The sequence below is a fragment of the Onychostruthus taczanowskii genome, unplaced genomic scaffold, assembly GCF_017590055.1.
Source record: "Onychostruthus taczanowskii isolate IOZ18803 unplaced genomic scaffold, ASM1759005v1 scaffold11, whole genome shotgun sequence".
Taxonomy (NCBI): domain Eukaryota; kingdom Metazoa; phylum Chordata; class Aves; order Passeriformes; family Passeridae; genus Onychostruthus; species Onychostruthus taczanowskii.
The window spans coordinates 13,687,593-13,708,817 of NW_024497629.1; the positions used below are offsets into that span (position 1 = coordinate 13,687,593).

Consider the following 21,225-nt stretch of genomic DNA (forward strand, 5'->3'; position numbering starts at 1 on the left):
AGTTTTCTCTGTGTTTGGAAAGATGCACATGTGTAGGGACAAAAAATGAGAAGAGAAACATATAAAACAATTTTTTAAATATGACAGAGCAAACAATAATTGGAGGCATCGTTGTGGTGCATTGAATACACTCCTACCCTTTGATATCTCACATATGGATGTTTTTTCCACCTTTTCAAGCTCTAATTTGTGTCGTGTTTTCTTTCATTTTTCCTCCTACTTTTACAGAGCCAATTTCATACTACTCAGCAGTTTGTTTAAGAGGAATCATAGTCTTAATGCAGATTCAGCCATGGAGGTGGTAACTGTTAGTTACTTACCATTGCTGTGAGTCTAGCATATTATAGTGGTCTTGACAGCTCTTTTCTGAGTGTAATGAAAATAAGCTCTCACCTCACACTTGCACTTTCAGTCTTTTATTTTTCTCTGTCAAATATCTACTTTTTCCATATATATTTTGGGCAGTTTTAAATATATAGTAACTCCAATTCTCTTTGAGTGATTATTCATTTACATGATAGAAACACATAGGTTTAAGAACTCAAAGCATAGGAATTTTTTGCCTTCACTGTAGCATATAAATGCACTTGACACATATGTGCTGCCGGAAGGCGGCACAGGGGTAAAATACACCCCTTCTTCCTTTTGATATGGAACTGAGTCATAACTGTTTCCATGCCATAGCACCTAGAGTGTCCTGGGCCACAGTATTTTCTGACTATTCTTCAGTTAGTGCTAGGAATAAAAAGTTGATGTTTTTCTGCATACTTTTTCTATGATTTCCTCAATCAAAACATCTAGCTTCAAACTACACTGTACATGAGAGCACATCATATCATGCCAACTGCATCAAATGCTTGAATTCCCAGAGGAAAATGGTGTCATTGCTGAATATTCAGTCTGTTGGGGTTTCAGATGTGACAATAAAAGAGCTATTTAAAAGCTGCAATCTGCCTTTTTGGTAGGAATAACTGGTGGAGATATGGACCCGATAAATTTGGTTTTATTTTCACAGTAAAATAAGTAGTGTTGTATGACTTTAGATCATGACTATAGATATCAGGAGAGAGATACTTTGTGATCAAGAAATATGGCTTTTGACTTCTCTGCAATCAAATCTCTCCCAGCTCATGGCCAAATAATTTTATGTTAGTCTTTGGTGATTGCTAAAAGTGCAGATCATATAGAGAAAGCACTCACCTGTAGAATGAACATATATATTGACAGATGTAGGTGAAAAACCCTGTGCTCTTTATGCATACATTTGTGGTCCATTGTTCTTCTCTGTCCTCTTTGGCTACAGTTTGTGTTTGTGAGCCTTAGGGGAAAAAATGTTTCCTCTTCCTTTTGAAATGATAAAAGCAACCAGAAGAAAAAAAAATCTGTGGGTATCAGTTGCTGAAGACAGACTGCAAAAAACAACAAAAAGTTGTATCAGTGCTTCTCTCACCCCACCTTCTAGCTCTCTGCTTGCCATGTGTAAACTAGTGAGAGGTTGGGTTTCCCCTTTTGCAACAGTTTTGACAGCAAGAAGGTGCAGCTAATTCTAAAAGCCTTTAATCTGGCGTGCTTGAGCATTTTTGCAGCCATCATGTCCATATGAGCAATACACCCTGAAATCTCTCTACCTGACTGTGTAAACATTACTTCCTCTTAACTAATCTTCCATTACACCTTCCATTTTTCACTTTTAGATTCACTCACGTGAAAGATTTAAGTGTTTTCTGAATCAACATTAATCTAAAGCAACTACCTCCTATAGCTCAGAGAGTTAAAGGAATTGAGAAAAGACATAATTATTGTTAAATTGAAGATACTAAAATTTAAAGTTCAGTGGCAATAAGCATTGGCTAAATAATAAAGGTTAGCTAAAAATTTTCTACAGAAATGGAGGGTGGATAACAGTACCCAAGATTTTGATAGTTTTAAAATTAGTTTAGAAGCCTCATGTCATGATTCCAACCCCAGCTGAGGACTGAAAGAGTTATGTAAGAGGCTGGTGCAAAGAGAATAAAAGCCATTTGTATAGGTGGTCGAAAACACACCTATACAAACCAAGTCACTTCCAGTACATCAAACCATAATCAGTTCTTTCCACTGGCACACTTTGTGTGTTCTGTTTTATGTCAGAGATACACCAAAATCCCAGGCACTGCAAAACCTGTGGACCAAGAAGGGAAGTGCTATGGATATTTTGTGTTTTGCCATCCTATATCCTGAGTGTTGATTAAAAAATCAATTTCTCTCCTTTGAGTTTTGCAGTTTCCATGAAGAAGCTATCACAGAGAACACAAACCAAAACTCAAACCTGAGCAGTGGCTCTGATAGCAGCCATTCAGGAAACATTTGTGCTTTCCTCAACACACCACCTTTGTTCCCACTGTTTCTGACCATATGAGGCATACAGAAAAATGGCTCATCTTTACTTTGTATAGAGTATTATTTTATTAAATAGACCGCGCTGATAGACTGGAATTCAAATTTCACTTACCTAAGATTATAGTGGAATCAGAGGGGATTTTTCATCAGTGGTTTATATGCCCATATATATTGTTTTAGTGTGTTTGTCACCCTTTTCTACTGTTGTTTAAGAATATACTATTTAAGAACTTAGTGTGTGTGCTGACAGTAGTAATTTCCTTTTAATAATTTCCTTTTAATTTAATTTCTTTAATTTCAGATAACTCTCGGAGTGATCCAGTTGAAGTGACAGCACTTTATTCATTTGAAGGACAACAACCAGGTGACTTGACTTTCAAAGCTGGAGACAGAATCACAGTGACAACTAAAACAAATTCCCAGTTTGATTGGTGGGAAGGAAGCATAGGAGGAAAAACTGGCATCTTTCCAGCCAATTATGTTGCCATAAGTAACAACTAAATTTGTACAGAATAAAATGTTGAGGCAGTAATATATTTACACTGAAAAATATATTTTAACTTTTCAGATTTTATTAAAATGAGACTTTAGATCAATATTATTGTAACAAAAAAAGATTAAATGCTTTGTATGACCATAACTTTCCCCTACATTTATTTCTTAAGTAAACAGTAGGTGATAGTCAATTTATGAGAGTTTTATATTTAAGCAAGTTGCCCCAAAAAGTAATCCAATTTATGTATCATTTCAATTCTGTCTTGCTATATGGATTAATTTTTTACATGAGGGAAATATTGGAAACAGTTCAGAATTAGATATGCTGAAAAAAAAGTTGATTTCTCTCAAATTGTAATTTATGGTCTCTTTCCTTAATAAATGCTCTTAAATTTGCTTCAAACCATGTCTGAGTTCTTTGCTTAGTAAATACAGATGTTTTTCCACAGGTATGGCAGTTAAAAGCACCTTCCTACTTGGTTTTAAAAATCACTCTAGATATTGCAGCTTTTTAGTAACTACTTTATGTCTGGTCTGCAACTTTTCTTATTGTTAGGCACACAAAGACCTGTTTGAAAACAACTCTGTGACAGTTAAGCAGTTCAGCTTCTCTGATAGCTTGCCTTATGTTGCCCTCACCTTTGAAGAATTTAAGCACTTCTGAAAGTTTGTTTAGAAAAATGCATGAATAGTCCCTCAGAAAACATATAGGCTTATCCTTGATTGCTGTAGGAACTTGTTCCACGGATCTCTCTCTCTCCACAAGATAGAGAAATTTCTGGTTCACAAGTGAGCTTCAATTCTTCCTGCTTCTTCCAATTTAAAACTTTTTGAATGTCTAATCTTTAAGAAAAGAACAACATAAAGTAAAGTACAGAGTAAATGGAGTATATTTATTATAAAAAGATAGGGAAAATATTTCTGTAGGATAGATGTGATAGTAATGTATAATTATTTATTATGTCATAATAATATGACATAGTATGATTATGAGATTTCAGTTTTGTTTTGAGTATATTTGTAAATCAACTTGTAAATTTGTAAATTTTTAAGATACAGATGCTGCCTTTAAAGTTGATGTTACAAATCAGAGCAAAGGTGAGAATGAGGCTTTGAGTTTTTTAGAACCAGTTTAGTTCCCTTCTCAATGCTGGATCTGCTGGATTTGCCTCTTATTTGGAGTTAATGCCAAGATGATAATTATGCTCCATCTGCTTTTCCCCACTTGAAAATGTCCTTGTTTCTTCTATGAGAACCAGAAATTTAGTATGTGTGATCTTTGCAGCAACCAAGTTATAGTTGCTCTATTATGATCCACTAACCTGTCAGGTAATCTTTAGCTTTAAGGTATCCCATCAGAACGGTAAGGCTAAGCCTCGTGTAGATGAAGACTTTGCATTATTTATTTCTACTCATTGGCAAAAGTTTCTGGATTTCTTTCAGACTGGGCCAAAATACATTTTGATAAACAAACTCAAAATGACACAGAATAGACTGAAACCAAAATTAAATGCGTTTACAACCTTCCCATGAAAATCCTTTATATGCTTTGCTTCATAATTTGGACAGAAATCTGTCCTCAAATAGATACCACCACCAAATAGATCCATACTGCTTGCATGTGTTTTCTTAGTAAATATTTTCCAGCTAGTGGGAAAGACTTGTACGACATCACGTAGCTTCAGTGGAAATATATGCTGCCAATATATGCCTTTAGAAGGACTGTTGTAGCATCTGTCAATTCCAGCTGAGAAAGCAGGTTCTGTGTTTACCTATCTTTGACAGACTGTATCTAATCCTTCTTAAGCCAGAAAATACCAAATAAGCCACCATCAGGACTCAGTGAACAGGATTTATAATAGTGTGATAGTCCCAGAAGCTAGATATTGTCACATATTCACAAAGAATAATTCCTGCATTTATGATATCCTGTTGCTGCACTTTAGTTTTACAGTATAAGCTGAAGCATTCACTAGCAGAATTTTGCTGTAATACTTCATTAGTCATTTCCAGAATGCTGGCTGCTTTTTCAGCCAGTGTACTTGCCTTTATGTAGAGTTGTTAAAGCTTCTTAACTCATCTCAAGTGTCTTCTTTCATAAAACTGTCAGAATTTATGAACTTGCACAGCAAAATCTCTCTATTGTTTATGTAAATTCAGTTTCTTGGATTGTCTTAGCTGAGTTTGGGGAAAAATGAGGATTGTCTAATCTCAGTGTTCATGATAGTCTGTAGACTCTGCAGGATATCACTGATTAATTACTAAATCCAAGCTGCATTTTGAAGGGGAAATATTAAATGGAAAGGATATCTTATGACTGGAATGTGTCTTACTTCATTTAAATGTAAAATAGGAAAGAGAAGATTCAGCAAATTACCCCAATGCAAAGAAAGTCACTGATTGTCAAAAACAGACCTTGAAGCACTACAGAACTCTACTGCCTGATTCCAAATGTCATTGACACAGACTGGATCTGTTCGCATCAGTGGGCTTAGGCTAATTCCAAAAGTGCTTTTGCAGTAAAAACACTCTACAGTAAAAGGTCATCTGCACATTTCTGCAAACTAAGAGCTCTGTAAGGAACAGCGGTTGTATCTCAGGTTCTCTGCAGCAGGTCTGGGAACAAAAACCTAGAGATATACAGAGGCACCCATGAGACACATGCTCTAGTAAGAGGGGTTTTCCATCAATGAAAATCCATGTGTGTGTTCCTTTGCTACAGGATGCCTGACCAGATCCAGAAGAAAGATAGTGAGGAAGATGGTGCCTCTGGCACAATGTATTTAATGATCTATGAGGTGCCTGGTATCCAGCTGTTAGTGGGGCTTGGGAAAATAGATGTCTGCAGCACCAAATCAGTGGGAATCTGTATTGGAAGAGAAAAAATGAGTTATGGAGCCATGGGATTCCCTCAAGGGGATACTTTGTAAAAGGTAGAGATTACAGGGGAAGGACTTCTGCTGTGTGTGGAGCAGGTTCAATAAACAGTTTTATAAGCAGTTACCTTCAGGATTTAAAACTATTTTTATTGTTGAAACAGTTAATCAGACAACAGTAATTTCTATACATACAATACAGGTACTTTCCATATTTGTTTTGTGATTTCATTTATATACGGCAGCTCAGTTTTCTGTCAGTCCTCATGGGCTTTATTTTGAGCAAGGTGATTCCTGAAGGGTCATAGTTAGATCTGTGTGCTTTGTGTTCAGCACAAGAACTGTGTGCAACTATTGTCAAAAGATCTTTCTTCCTCATCCATTTTAATTAATGTATCCACTTTAATTAACTATCTAAAATAGTATTTATGGTTTCAGAAATTTAAAAAATTAATTTGAAAATTTTTTTCAGTTTATTGAGAACTGGCTAAACAGCAGATCCCAAAGGGTTGTAATGAATGGCATGGAGTATAGTTGGAGGCCTGTCACTAGTGGTGTCCCCCAGGCTTCAGTACTGAGCTCAGAATTTTTTATTTACCAAAACTTATTTGTTACTGACTTGGATGAAGGGGCAGATGCATTCTCAGCAAAATCACTGACAACACAAACCTGTGAGGAGTGGCTGGAACCCCAGAGGGCTGTGCAGCCCTTCAGAAGGACCTTGATGGGTCAGAGAGAACTGAAATTCTACAAAGGTAAGTGCAGGGTCCTGTACCTGGGGAGGAACAACCCCAGGCACCAGCACAGGCTGGGGTCTGATCTGCTGGGAAGCAGCTCCATGGAGAAGGACCTGGTGGACAACAAGCTGCTCACAAACTAGCAGTGTGTCCTTGTGTCCAAGAAGGCCAAAGGTATCCTGGGGTGCATTGGGAAGAGCTTTGCCAGCACGTCACAGGAGGTGATCCTGTCCTTCTGCTCAGCCCTGGTGAGGCACATCTGGAGTGCTGTGTCCAGTTCTGGGCTCCTCAGGACAGAGAGATGTGGAGCACCTGGAGTGGATCCAATGGAGGGCTACAAAAGATGATTTAGGGACTGGAACATCTCTTATGAGGAAAGGCCGAGGGAGCTGGGCTTTCAGCCTCCAGAAGAGGTGACTGAGAGGGGACCTCATCAATGTCTGTCAGTACCTGAAGGGAGGATGTTTCCAGGCTCTGGTCAGTGATTCCTGCAACAGGACAAGAGGCAGAAACTGATGCACAGGAAGTTCCACCTGAACATGAGGAAGAACTTCTTTACTGTGGGGGTGACTGCACACTGGATCAGACTGATCCTCTCCAGAGAGGCTGTGGAATCCTGTGTAGTATGCTCTAGGATGGCCCTACTGGAGTAGGGAACTTGGGCCAGATCACAAAATCACAGAATCAGTTTAGTTGGAAGGGACCCACAAAGATCATCGTGTACAACTCCTTTCCCTGCACAGCACCATTCCCAAGAGTGCCCAAGAGCACTGTCCAAACCCTGTTCAAGCTTCTTGACCTCTGTCAGGCTTGGTGCTGTGAACACTTCCCTGGGGACCCTGTTCCAGTGCCCAAACACCCTCTGGGTGAAGAAACTTTTCCTGATATCCAATCTAAACCCCCTGTGACACAACTTCAGGCCATTCCCTTGGGTCCTGTCACTGGTGATCACAGAGAAGAGATCAGTGCCTGCCCCTCCTCTTCCCCTCACGAGGAAGTCATAGACTGCAATGAGGTCTCCCCTCAGTCTGCTGTTTACCAGACTGAACAGAGGACCCACTGTGGTTCCTTCCAACCTGACCAAGTCTGTGATTCTGTGATCCCTAACATATCTTTGGCAGCTTACATAATTTTATCCCTTTATGTTTGTTTGTGATGCTTTAAATATGTAGCCAAAACCATAGACAGTGTTCAGTGTTGTGATACATTAAAAAAAAAAAAAATCTGTTCCTTTAGTTATATTTTAGCTTTAATTCATCATTTTAAAAGTTTCTTTGATAATAGGTATAATTGGAAACATTTTCACCTCCATTTGTTGTGGGTTTTTTCTTGGAGTCAATTGCAGACCAAAAAATATTTCTGTTATGTGCAGGTGTAAAGTTCCATCATGGCTAATATCTCCAGGTCTTCCATAACAAGTAAACATGTAATCCCAATCTCCCTTCTCATATCAGGCCAAACACTCCTGTTTACTGGACCTTTCACAAAAACTTCTCAGGCTGGTCCTTCTTGATTAAGTGTTCTGTTTCACTCCTTCGGTACGCACACCCACCCATACCCACACCCATACCACCCCACACACACACACAGGGTGGTTATTTTGGAACTGTGTTAAATTTTGAAGCCAGATTTTTACAGATCAAATCAAGTTTTAGAGACTTGAATCCATTCTGCATACATTTCTGTCAAATCTATACATAGCCCATGCCTAGGCTCATAAGAAAAACAAAAAAGTTGTTTGCAATTTATCTTTAAAAGAATTGTCTGATATGAAGGGAGCTAAATATCACCTTTTCATGTTGATTTATTGAGGGTACTTAGATGCAGAGAACTTTGGAAAGTTACATCTTTCTTCTGTATTACCTTAAAACAGACACAGCATCCTACCTATAAGCATCCATTTCTGAAATACTTGGCCAGAACATTTTTGAAATCAAATTAGTTTTCACTGGGAATCTAAATTTATGCAACACTTCAGTCTAAAAGTTCATGGGAAACCATTTGACTTTTTGATTGGTTCTTGCTCTTAATTGAATTAGAAATACTACAAAGAAAGCCTCTTGGGCTTTTCCCATGCCATAACTAATGTAAGAAAAATAAATAAAAAGAAATTGTAAGCTTCATTCTTTGGAAAATATTTTTAGTTAATTTCATCTAATACTAAGTGCAAATAGTTCCTTAAATGTCAGGAGTGTATAAACTAATGCCTGGTAATCCTTGTGCTAGATTGATATCCACATATTCTATATCTGCTTTCCATTCTGTAATTCTTTACCTGCATCTGTTTTTTGACAGTAAAAATAAAAATTCTTATAATTGCAGACTACAGAGGAATTCTGCTATCTGCGTTGCTAAATGAGCCTTTGCCCCTGCATTTATAAAGCTTATGGGTAGCACCACTTTGCAGTTCTTTCCAGTGTTTCTTGAGCCTTTTACCTGCGAAGGTTCACATTCCATTTGACATGCTGAAAGAGGCAAATACTCCTAACATGCTCATATGCCCACTTCTAGCCTTTGGCTCCAGAATTTGTTTTATGCAGGAGGGTCTCTTACAAGCACAGCAAGCAGCCTGGGCAGGGCCTGGGGGAGTCGAACGCCACATGGAAGTTCTGCCTCGCTGGAGGCTGAGGAGCTGCTGTGCTTGTCCAGCCTGAGGACTGTCTGCAGTGCTAACACGAGCATGAAGGGTATTCTAGCTATAGGAAGTGTTTCATGGACTACCTGAATACAATTTATGCCGTTCACAAAAGCAATAATCATAGTTAAAGTAATTTTATGGCTTAAAATGTTCTGAAGCAAAGAATTTCTTCTCCTTCCTTCTTTTCCACCTGTGTATCCTTCTCCAGTCTTGTGCTATTCCTGTGCTTTTTGTGGCCAATTAATATCTGACCTGCTGAATGCCTGAGGACTGTGATTGACAGTGTCCAAAGCAATTAAATCTAACCTTACTGTGGCCTCCCTCTAAGCATCTGAGATCGGAGTAATGCTAACCATAGTACCACACAGGTAGTTTGGGAGGAAAAAAAAATTAAAAATAAAAAAATTAAAATAATTTTAAAAATAAATAAATAAATAATAAAAAAGGCTATTTACCTGGCTTTAGCAGCCAAAGTTCTCACATCATTCCTGTAAATGAAAATTGTTGTTTTGTCAAACCAGATACATGGTCTCACAACAAACATTTTTAGACTTCTGAGTTTCTGGACATTCTGTTTTCACAATATTGCTGTGCCTTTTCTGCTTTCAGACATTTTAATTTTATTTTCCAACTGCAAATGCTAATCAAGTAATTTTCTCCAAGAGTTTTAAATATTTTTAGATTCTAATTTCATGCCAATTAAATGTGAGTTTATGCCTTACAATAAATTTAGATGATGCTCTTGATGGAAATAAATAAAGCACCTGGATGCAAAAGTATTGTCACACATTGACAGTTCCAGCTGGTTGGGAGACATTTTTGATTACTAAAGTATCAAGTCACTTAAATAAGTGCCATTCTGTAAGATTTTATCAACTGCAGAAATTTGGGTCCAAATGAACTATTTTGATGCAAAGGTGATGTCTGTTAAAATACTGGGTCTAATTTGACTCAAACGTTCTGTGGTTCTCATTTTTTGCAGAAACTGGATCTGCCTGTTACTTTCTAAAACCTGTCTCAGGCTATTACTTGCTCTTAGCCTTGTATTCCCTTTAGTGTGTCTTGTATTTTAATTCTCCCAATTTCCTTCTGTCATATCTGATGTCAAAATTAAGGCCACAGTTAAGCCAGAAATTCAAAACATCAATCTCTTATTGTAATTGGTTTCGTGTCAGCCATCAGATTCTTACAAATGTGAACAAGGACAAGCTGTTTTAAGATTTTGCAGCTGAAGATTGTATTTGATGTGTTTTGGATCACTCCTTCTGCATATCTGATTTCATGTGTTTCAGACTAACCCCTTATTTCCTTCTGGGAATGCTGAAAATACTTGGGCCTGTTCCAGCTGATTTTACATCAGTGGGATTCTTTTGGTAGCTTGAAGTATACTAAATGTTAAATGGTGCTATATTTACTGAAAATATACATTGCTCTCCTGCCTTTACTAGGAGCCATACTGCTGATCAAATTACAATGTAAAACAGAGATTATTGATGTATTTATAAGCATCTGAAAACAATCCAATCAGTGTTTTCTCTGTGGCCACCACACTCCCAAGCAGTACTCTCTTTATGTAGGTTTCCAGTAGCTCACATTCTTACCAGAAAGGATACTTGCTTTGCATCAGTCCATGCTAAGGGATTTTTGCTATGTACCATCTATGTGTTTTTCTGATCAGTTACTTCTGTCCTTTAAAAAGTCATCTCACATATTTAAAGCCTGTTACAACCTAAGCTCTGAAGCAGCCCTGAGCTTGGCACTTTCCTGTTCAGAGTGGCAGCATCTTTTCCTATAGATCCCTTAGAGTCTGGTCATGATTACGGCAGCCAAAGGAAACAGAGTTTCTTTTTCATGATTTTTTGCTTTTCATGATTTTTTGCTCTTCAAGATTTTGCTCTTTTGATTGAATTAAAAAAAAAAAAAAAAAAAAAAAAAAAAAAAAAAAAGGCCTCACTATATAAAAAGTAAAATTCTACAGCTACCTCCTTGTTTTACCTTCTTAAGGTTTGGAACATTACCTTAGCTTAAATTGGAGTATTTCGTGACACAAAGAATTTCCTCTCTTACAGGGCTTTGCCTTCTGATAGACAGAGGTACCCTTCTATAGCACAGCATTCATTGCACACTATAAATGCTATAAAACAAAAGTGGAATGATAAATTCTAAAAACCAAAAGTGGAATCATAGAATGGCTTGGGTTGGAAGGGACTTTAAAGAACACCTAGTTCCAAAGCCCTGCCATAGGCAGGGATACTGCCCACTAGGCCAGGTTTCTCAAAGCTCCATCCAATCTGTCTTTGAACACTTCCAGGGAAGGGGCAGCCAAACTCCTCTGGGCAACCTGTTCCAGTGCCTCACCACCCTCACAGTGAAGAATTTATTGCCAATACCTAATTTAAACCTACTCTCCTTCAGCTTAAGGACATTCCCCTTTGTTCCATCACTGCATGCCCTTGTAAAAAGCTCCTCTCCAGTTCTTTTGCAGGCTCCCTTGAAGTACTGGAAGGTGCTCTGAGATCTCCCTGGAGCCTTCTCCAGGCTGAACAACCCCAGCTCTGTCAAAGCCTCTCTTTCTAGAAGAGATTCTCCAGCCCTAATCATTTTATTGGCCCTCCTTTGGACTCACTCCAGCAGGTCCATGTCTTTCATATGTTGGGGCCCTAGAGCTGGGCACAGACTCCAGCTGGGGGCTCACAAGAGCTGAGTAGAGGGGTAGAACCGCCTCTCAAATACTGCTGACCATGCTGCTTTTGATGCCACTCAGGATGCCTTTGTCTCCCTGGGCTGCAAGTGACATTGCTTGGTCACACTGAGCTTTTTATCCAACACTCCCAAACCCTCTTCCCTGTGACTTCTCTCAAGCCATTCTTTGCCCAACCTGTTCTTGTTCTTGGAATTTCCCTGATCCAGGTGCAGGATCTTGCACTTGGCCTTGAAGTAGAAGGAAAGCATATTCAGGACCAACCAGCACATCATTCAAAGAGCAATTTTTTTTTTGGAACATACACCTAGGTTTGTGCTATTGATTACCAGGTACCTGTTCACAAATATTTAGGAGTTCTCCCAGGTTGGATATCTGTTTTTCCAAAGCAGCCAGTTAAAAGAGGTAGGTTGCATGAAGCGCTTTCTATAGTGCTTTCTGCAGGCTGCAGCACAGAAGATTAACTTGTTTCATGAGACTGCCATCCTAATGTCATTTTGTAGTGAATCCCTCAGGATGAACTCTGTTTATAAATCCTTTATACTTGCATTTTAAAAATAAGTATGATTTTTTCTTCACGACCTGCTAAATTAAGGAAGGAGACACAATTTCATATCCTATTAACCCATGTTTGCAAACTGGAATGTGAATTGAAGCTATGGATCACTGCTACTGGGAACGAGGAATGAAAAATCTAAGAAAGGGAAAGATATAATTAACAGCAATATAAGTTCATATCTACTTTGTTAATAAGAATTAATATGGGATATTAATCTTATCTGATAACTTGGCACACTGAAGCTATCTGCTTATTTCATCATTGCCTTTTTAGGTACTAAGACAAATGCTGGTGAAAAATATGTATCTATCTAACTTTCTATTCAGAGAACTGGATTAATTTAACACCCTTCAAGTTATTCTTCTTTGATCAGTTTTGAAATATTCTTGGCAAAACAAAGAGCTGGAAAGAGAACTTCCTGAACTGAAGAAAATACACATCTCATGAAAAGTTGTTATTAAACCTGTTTAAATCATATATTGTTAAATGGGTTATCTTAATTTAATATTACTTGTTGATGATATCTAAAAACAGTGCACAGTCCAAGCTTAAGAAACTCAGGTAATCTGGAATATCTTTATTTTTACATGTTATAATATAAAAAAAAATTATATTTATATACTTCTGAGGATGATGTTAGAATAAAAGGACTAATTCTTTTACATTTTAAAAATACCAGTTTTCTTAAACATGAAGAGTTTGCTCTTAACTGGTCTCCAAAATCCAAATGAACAAATTGTTTAACTTGTAACTCAGCAGTTCCACATTAATAGATCCTGGCTGGCAGTATGAAACTGGAACATTATTGATTACAGTTCCAATGAGATGTACTAGCCTTAATAAAGCCTACAAGCAACATGTGCAGGCAAGCCAGATTCAAAACTGAAACATTATCTAAACAGAGTTGATTTCAAATGTTTCAAATGTAAATAACCCCCGGGTGGTCCTTGAGACTGTCAGCAGTCATTATTTTCTGTAGCGTAAACAGGGCTGTCAGCTGGGATTTCTGTCACAGAGATAAAAAAGTCATTCTTCCCTTGCAAATCCCATGCTGCTTTTAAAGCAAGTCATGCACCTCCAAGATAGATGGAGAGTTTCTTTCTGGATTTTAGTGAAAGTATCTTATAAGCTGCCTTGAAAACCAGAATAGGTGTCCGAGCTGTGTAGTCTGTGAGGTAAGTAAAGGTTAATGGAGTAATAAGCCTTGAATTTCTGAAATGTCTAAATAAATGCATAATTCCATACATTCTGCATGGAATTTTTTCAAAGTTTTCTGCAGGTAGCAAAAGCTAAACCAAAAATCACAGATGTTAATAGATGACAAACATGTTACATTGGAGGAAAAAATCATTGTATGTTAGAGGCTACTGCTTCAATTAAACATAGAAACATGATCAGTTTAAGTGATTGAAAGTATTAGTTGATCACCAAGATTTATGGAATAGCTTTAAGCCAACTAATCTGCTGCAGAAATTTCATAAGTGTTTTACTGCACTGTCTGCCCCTACTTAGTTCAATGGCAGCTGAGCAATTAAAACATCTTAACAAGTCTGCTCTGACATCTTAGCACAAAATTAACCATGTAGTACTATCTTCTGTATCAACAGTCACACCTTTATCCAATAGCCACTGAGATCCTCAGGAGCATTGCCATTGCCTTCAATGGAAAGTGCTTTCAGACACTGCAACACATCAGAATTCATTTCCAAAATTGTTGGAGATTTTTCCATCTGATTTCTTGGAAGACAGAAAAATTTCCGGGTCCTTCTCAAGACCATTTTTCCACTTCCTCCTGGAAACAGTCCATCAGGGGTCCCTGCCTGCTTTCTGTAATGGTGCTGTGCCCTGCTCAAAAACTAGAGAACTTCACTCTTTACTGAACAACCAAGATCTTTTCTTATCATTAAAGTTAAAAACATTAAAGTATTTTGTTTATGCGTGGGGAACTGAATATAGATCCTACATTCCATGATAGAATCATTCTTTGAGATTTATATTTATACTTATTTACATGGTGCAATAAGTAGGATCAACAGAAAGCATGAACAATATGGTTAATCCCTCCTGATGCCTTGGCTTCTCAATATATATTATATCCCTTAGTAATTTTTGGAAGAAAGAAAGAAAAGGGAATTCTTCCTCTGGAGTGCTACTTGAAACCTAAAAATCTAAGGAAACAATGCATGATAAACAAAAGCTTTTGAAACCAACCATGGTTCCGTGGTGAATCTGGACTCTCACCCTTTTCTAGCAAAGAATATTATCACATTTTAATCTGAATTAATGAACTGAATCCTATGGTTGCACTTTGTTGCTTCCAGATGACTTGGCAAGATAAACTCAAATGTATTTTGCACAGAAAAAAATATCCATTCATCTAAGAACCTATGAACAGTCATGCAAAACTGACTTTCTTCAAGTCCCTTATCAGAGATACATGCAGTGAATGGTTAAAAAAAACAAGAAATATTTATTCCCCTCTCCTACTTAAATCTTTATTCTCTGTTTGTATGTCCTGCAAAGTCTGTCTGTAGTGTTGTCTGTGTGCTTGTCAGATTGTTTGGCTCCAGTTTTTCTATTTTCTTTCTCCTTTCTTTCAGTGCACTCCCCACGTCCTCTCAAGCAGCCTCCAAGTATTCACGTCAGCCTTCCCCAGGGCCTTTGGTACAGTCCTCTTGAGCCTTGTGTTCATATTTTGGGGAAACACCTGTGTAACATGGCTGGCATGCTGAAAAAAGGCATCTTCCCTTTAAAAGCTAGTACTTGTACTTAACTCTGTAAAGTTGTCTGAAGTTGTCTTTATCTTTTTCTCACTACAAAACCTTTCAACTGCTTAACTGTGTAAAATACTGTGAGCATCCCTTTACTTTCTACTGCTAAGAGGAATTTGATGACCAACTCCCTCTGAGATCAATTAATTATATAAGCATAAAATATTATGGGAATATTACATATTTTTATTTTGGGTCAGAATTAACTTTATTTGAAATGATGGTATATTTTAAACAGTTTTTTAGTTCAGCAGGTGAGGCCAGCAGACACTGAGTACCTGAGCTAGATGTGTCTTCATCCCACACATGCTTCAGGAGGTGCAAAACTTTCCCCATATGACATTTTACTGAGCAGCACCCCAGACAAAAAGCTCTCACATACCATGTGCAGGCCTACATAAATGAAAAGGTGACAGCAAGGGACTGTCCTTGCATAATATTGAAAAGTGTATGGAGGCCAGTGTCCCAGTTTCTGGGTGCTGAAAGGGGATTGTTGTTCTTCTCTATATGTGATATCCTCTGCTTCTTTAAATCACAGCTGTGGATTTTGTTTTTGCCAAAAGTAATTTTTTCAACAGGATGGAATTTTCCACAAAACACTCCCTTCCACAAGAATTGCCCATTTTTAAGAGCCTTTGAAATAGGAACTGTTTAGATTGACAAAATTTTTTTTCTTCAAGTATTTTTCAGGTGTTCCAGCCCCCTGAGACTTTTCTGCTACTCTTTCCTGTAGTTTTTCACCCTGCAGTGTATCTGTAAATTTCATACATATTTCCCTTAGGTTTGTGTTTATGCATTTCATGGACATTCACAGAAAACAAACTTAGCTATTGAAATAAAAAGGGATAGAAATCCCTGAAGAATAATTGTGCATCAGAGATACTGTAAGCTGTAAATGGATGCTCTATAATCACGGTACTTCCCTTTTTTCTTCACCTGGCATTATTTTTTCTGACACTAACAATACATCAGCCTAGTATTCATCTGTAGTAAAGAAAATGTACTGACATGTCAGATTTGAATGTTAAAGGAAAACACATGGAAGCCACCTGGAACTGTGGTTGCAGAGAAGATTCTTTCAAATCCTGTTCTTCAGTACCTTTTTATAAATACTTGTTGCAGTTTTTTAGATTAATGCCAAAAGGCTTTACTGTATCAGTCTGTAATAAAGTGGAGGCACTGGGTAAGCTAGGGGTGGATTCTGTGTAGAGGTTCAGCAAGTGCCTCTGCACGTGTGTGCATCCATATGTGGACTTTGGGGAAGAAGTGATGGCAGAGTGAACCTCTTTGATTGGATTATATTGTGTCTTGCCCGTTCCATCATCATTATACTATTAGCTGACATTTATTTTCATAAATGTGCTTTTACTACAGCTGTAGAAAAAAAAAAAAAAAAAGCCTTCTTTGAAGTTCAGGATTATATTGTGCTGGGAATATTACTTAAAAATTGGCTAAATACAGCAATGGAGGGAGGGGGCTGAGCATGGGAATTTTAAGGCTGAGTGGAGCAAAGGCCATAGAAGTTCTGAAGTCCTGGTCTTGTGACCTTTAATAACAGCTTTGCTACTCTTCCACTCCACAAACAGCATTGTTGATTTACTTGCATGAATAAAATTAAAGGATCAAAACTATAACTTGACACTGGTGGACTTATAGGCATAATTTGGTTTAGTCTACTGTAAGATCTAATTTTGCTCTGATTCAGAAGAGAAAAATTAGAAGAGCAAACTCCCTACAGAGTCACTGGAGAGAGGTAAGTGCTTCCAGGGGAGCCACTTAGGCAGTGTCAGTAAAATGGCCAAAGCAGACAGCACAGATAACACACTTCTGAAATATAACCGTACCATGTGGTTCTTGGAAAGCCAGACAGAGACTTGGGTGCATGTTAAGATTAGTCAAAGAAAGATAAACTTATGGTGGAGTTCTTGCTACTTTCATTTGGAATGTTAATAGCTCAAATTAAACAGTGTAGAGTACTCCAAATACCAGAGCGATGAAAAAGTTTACAGCGATGATATCAACATTTGGAGGGTCCATATTTTTCAAGGTCTGTTCACTTCCCATGACTTTTAACATATTTGTACATTGCCAAATATAACTCAGGGTACAGATATGATGTAGGCCTGATTTAACTTGGGTGCCTGGGTATAAATCCTTCACCGGTGTTACCCCAAAACACCAAAACCAAACCAAACCAAACAATGTTGCTTTCTATTGTAAAAGTATAGTTTGTTCCCATAACAAAATTCCAGATTTGTGTACTCAGAAGGAGCCAAGGAGTGAACCAGCAGAGAAAAATTCTCCTTATGAATAAGAATAATGTGATTTTCTAAGGTCAATGCAGAAATGTAAGTAACCACAACTAAAATGATGCCTTCTCTAGGCAGAGGTAAGTTTGTTCTCAACATCTGAAAACCTTGTCTTTTATGCTTCCAAGCTCAGATGTTTTATGCAGCTTTCACATGAGAGATATGACATGGAATCAAGCATCATCTCATTAAAAAGGAAGATGAAGTTTTGATCTCACACTTTTGCAAACATAAGTTATCAAGGACCAGGCTGCCAGGCTGGGAAAATGGCAAAGCAACAGACCGAGAAAAGAAGCTGGGCATTTGTGTCCATCCGGCTCCCCAGTCTGCCACTTGCTGGATGTTTCTTGGTTGAGCCAGCCTTGCCACTTACTTTTCCCCGTGTGCAAGGTGAGGAACACCCTGTGTTCAAAACACTGCAAGGACTAATAAATGGAAGGAATTGCACATGGGCATGTTTGAGAGAAGGAAGCCTATTTCTAAACCACTCCTGTTGGATTCTCTGTGCTGATATCCTGGCAGCCTGCTCAGCTCACTGCTTATGAACAGTGGGATTGGGCTGGAGCTCTACTTAAAGGGCCAGCACGGTGACAAGCTGAGCTCCCTGTGGTCTCCATGGTGTTAAAGAAAGTCAAAGCAATTTTTTTGTAATATGGGTATGTGCCCACACAATAATTGAAACTGTATCCTAAAGACTTGCTGTCTTGGATGAACCCCAGCTGTCCTGGGCACTACCACTCCAAAAGCAAACCTTTGACCCCTTTATATTTTCACAATTATACACATGTTATCAAAAAACAGTAAGAACGTGGGAAAGGGGGAAAAAAAAGGTTAAAAATAAGCATCCTTACTGTGGGAACATGGTGGGGGAAGAGTGGTAAAAGCAGCAGCTCTCCCTCGCATCAGAGCAGAACTCTGTGCAAGGTTCTGTTGCCTTCATGCCATGTTTTTTCCAGAAAGGCGCTGTTGCCTAAGCCCCTGCCTGACTTACACTAAAGCAAACAGACAGAAAATGGGTCTCTCTTAGAGGCATTAAAAATGGCCATAGTTTGTGCTTGCCAGGTCCAAAGCCAACAGGAGACCAGGCCAAGCAAATGCACTTTCTCATTTGGCAAGTTTGGGTGCTGCCTGTTTGCTGATGAGAACACACAGATATACTATCCTATCTAATTTCAAACATCTGTGGAAAGAAGTATCACATGAATGATAAATACAGAATCGAAGGTTCCCATTGCCAACAGGAAAAAAAAAAAAAAGGCAAGAAAAAGAACAGGCAATAAAAAAAGGTCTCATTTTTTCTGCTTTTCCATTGCTGTCCTTTAGTAAACACTAAAATGAAAAAAACTCAAAAAGGAACCTATATTAAAATACCTCTTATGCTAAAAAGGTTTGATCCAATTGCTCTTGAAATCAATAGGAATTAACTTTAGAGAGCTTTATACTGAGCCTATAATCCCAGGGACATTCTTCTTTTAAGAAATTAGCTGCCTCATTGAATGTATTTGAAGAGTTTAGGATAAAGTAAAGGGCATTTAAATTACAGAGCTACTGGCTAATGTGTCAACAGCCAGCCACAGGGTTACAGCAGCCACAGCCCCATGAAAATCACAGATTAAAAGAAACCATTGATATCAGCAAGAATATCAATGGGCACTCTACTAGCTCAAGAGTATCTGTGTTTACCATCCTCTTATGTTTGGGGTTTTTTTCCCTAAAACTGTGTATGTTCCAAATGAAATGAATGTCCTTGGGGCAGTATGAGAAACTGAGCAAGGCTTCTTTGCAAGTGTTTGTGAGAAACGAAAGACACTACTGCCCAGATAGTTTCTCATGCACATAGAGCAGGAAGAGTCAAAGCCCAAGTTTTGTCAGACACACAGAAAGGAGTAAGGGATAGGTCACTCTTGGAAGAAGATCTTGTGATTCCAGATAAATAAAGAGGGTTGATAATATCTAACAAGTTAACGTGGTCGCATCAGTCTGCTTCAGTGGCACTGCCAGACAACACTGGGACATGTGAGAAAATGAGAGGTTAGACAAATTAAGGGAAGGCATGACCTTGGGAAGAAGCTGTAGAATAGAGGGTGAAAAAATGTTTGTATCAGAGGACTGGTAGCACCAATTATTTAATTGAAATGTTTTGTGGTTCATGCGTCAGCCTCATTTTATTTTGGGAGTCAGCTTTAGCAACTTTGGAGGAAGATGGCAGAAGAAATGAATAATCCATTTGCTCCCATAAACTAAGGATTAATGGAATAGATGTCTGTTGTTCTTTTGAATTCCAAATTATATTAAATATCCTTTTATTTCTCCTTATGCTTTTCCCATAAAGCCAAAAGCCTAGAATCGGCGCAGCACAAATATTAGCAAGGCCCCCCACACAAGGGTTACACAGAAACCTCTGGCGTTCTGTGAAGCCAGAAATATGGTTAAAACTTGAAAGCCCTCTCAAGAAAAATGCTGTCACCGGCAAAGCTGTTTGTAATTTTTGATAGCAGAACTTCCCCTCCTGTGGATTGTTAAGAGCCACCCCGAGTGCAGGACAGCAGGAAGGGCAGCAGCAGCAGCAGTCAGAAGCATTCATTAGTGAGCAGCAATGGACCATGCCAAACTCAATGGAGCAGTTTTTTGGCCTCTGCACACCTATCCCCAATGCATGTGATTTCTGAAATCCACCAGAAGCAAGTAAAAACACCTATTTCTTCTCATTCTCTGTCCTGGAATGTTTGTTTTTCCCCTTGCTTTTGGGCATCAACTCAGCAGAATCAAAGAAAAATACACTTTTTAGTTCAATACAAAATCCAGCACACAGGCAAGAAAGGGACAAAGATGGTCATTGATACTTTTGTTCTTAGATATTTGTGTGCACATCACTACTGTGATAGAGGGGCTGCACCGAGCTACCCAGATTTTTTGTAAAGAAGCACAGAGTATCTTGACATCTCAGGTGATTCTATAACTACAGAAATTCAACATAAGTCATTTATTTACATGACCTGGTGGTCCCTTCTGCAAGTTCAGGTAATGTTCAAATGCTAACATTAGTATGAGTTCCACAGATTTTAATCTGCTTCTACATTTTTATGTTTATCTGCTCATTAAGTGAGCATCTGTACTTCATATTACGGAATAACATTTACTGAGGAAATAATATACAGTAGGGAGAGTATTCATGAAAGAAATACATTTTGAGCATAGTTTGGCTGACATTCACAAATGCAGAGCTCTGATGGCTCAGTCCATTGCAGTGGGATTCTTGCTCTCAGATGAGCTAAACTTTGTCAGTGGCAGCAACCGAGCAATAGCTAACTTGGCTTTTGATAGATGGAGGTTCTGCTTAGCCAGTTGGGCTAATAAACTTTTTTGAAAGCAATTTTAATCCACTTTCACATTGAAAAAAAAACCCTATAATCATTGAAACTGAAAGTCTGAATTAGAAAATAATCCAACACAGAGAGAAGTAACAAAAGCAATTTATTTTGCTGCCAGTAAAGCCAAAAGACCTGAGCTGATAGCAGAAAAACCTAGAGTAAATATTACTTGATAGGGGCAGTGGCAATCTAAAATTCACAGTCTGATGCTCTGTAGGTGAAAGATCTATAGATATATTCAATTTTTATTGAGAAATACATATAAGAGGTTAAAATCACATTGGGCTTCAATAAAATTTTACACTTAACGGGGATTTTGGTGTCTTTGCTAAATTAGGGGCCTAAGTTAAATAGTTTAATCCCCCCCACTTAGTTTTCAGTCTTGTAGT

The 21,225-nt window shown here is 38.1% G+C and overlaps 1 protein-coding gene across 3 annotated transcripts in view; it reads left to right on the top strand.

Annotated features, from left to right (window-relative positions):
• Positions 1-3,271, top strand: part of SH3YL1 (SH3 and SYLF domain containing 1) — a 47,295-nt gene extending 44,024 nt beyond the window's left edge. For all 3 annotated transcript variants that reach the window (XM_041420396.1, XM_041420386.1, XM_041420378.1), the window contains exon 10: positions 2,681-3,271. In XM_041420396.1, the coding sequence (XP_041276330.1) occupies positions 2,681-2,880 (200 nt within the window). In that variant the 3' untranslated portion in view covers positions 2,881-3,271. The remainder of the gene's footprint in view (positions 1-2,680) is intronic.
• The last annotated feature ends 17,954 nt before the right edge of the window (positions 3,272-21,225 follow it).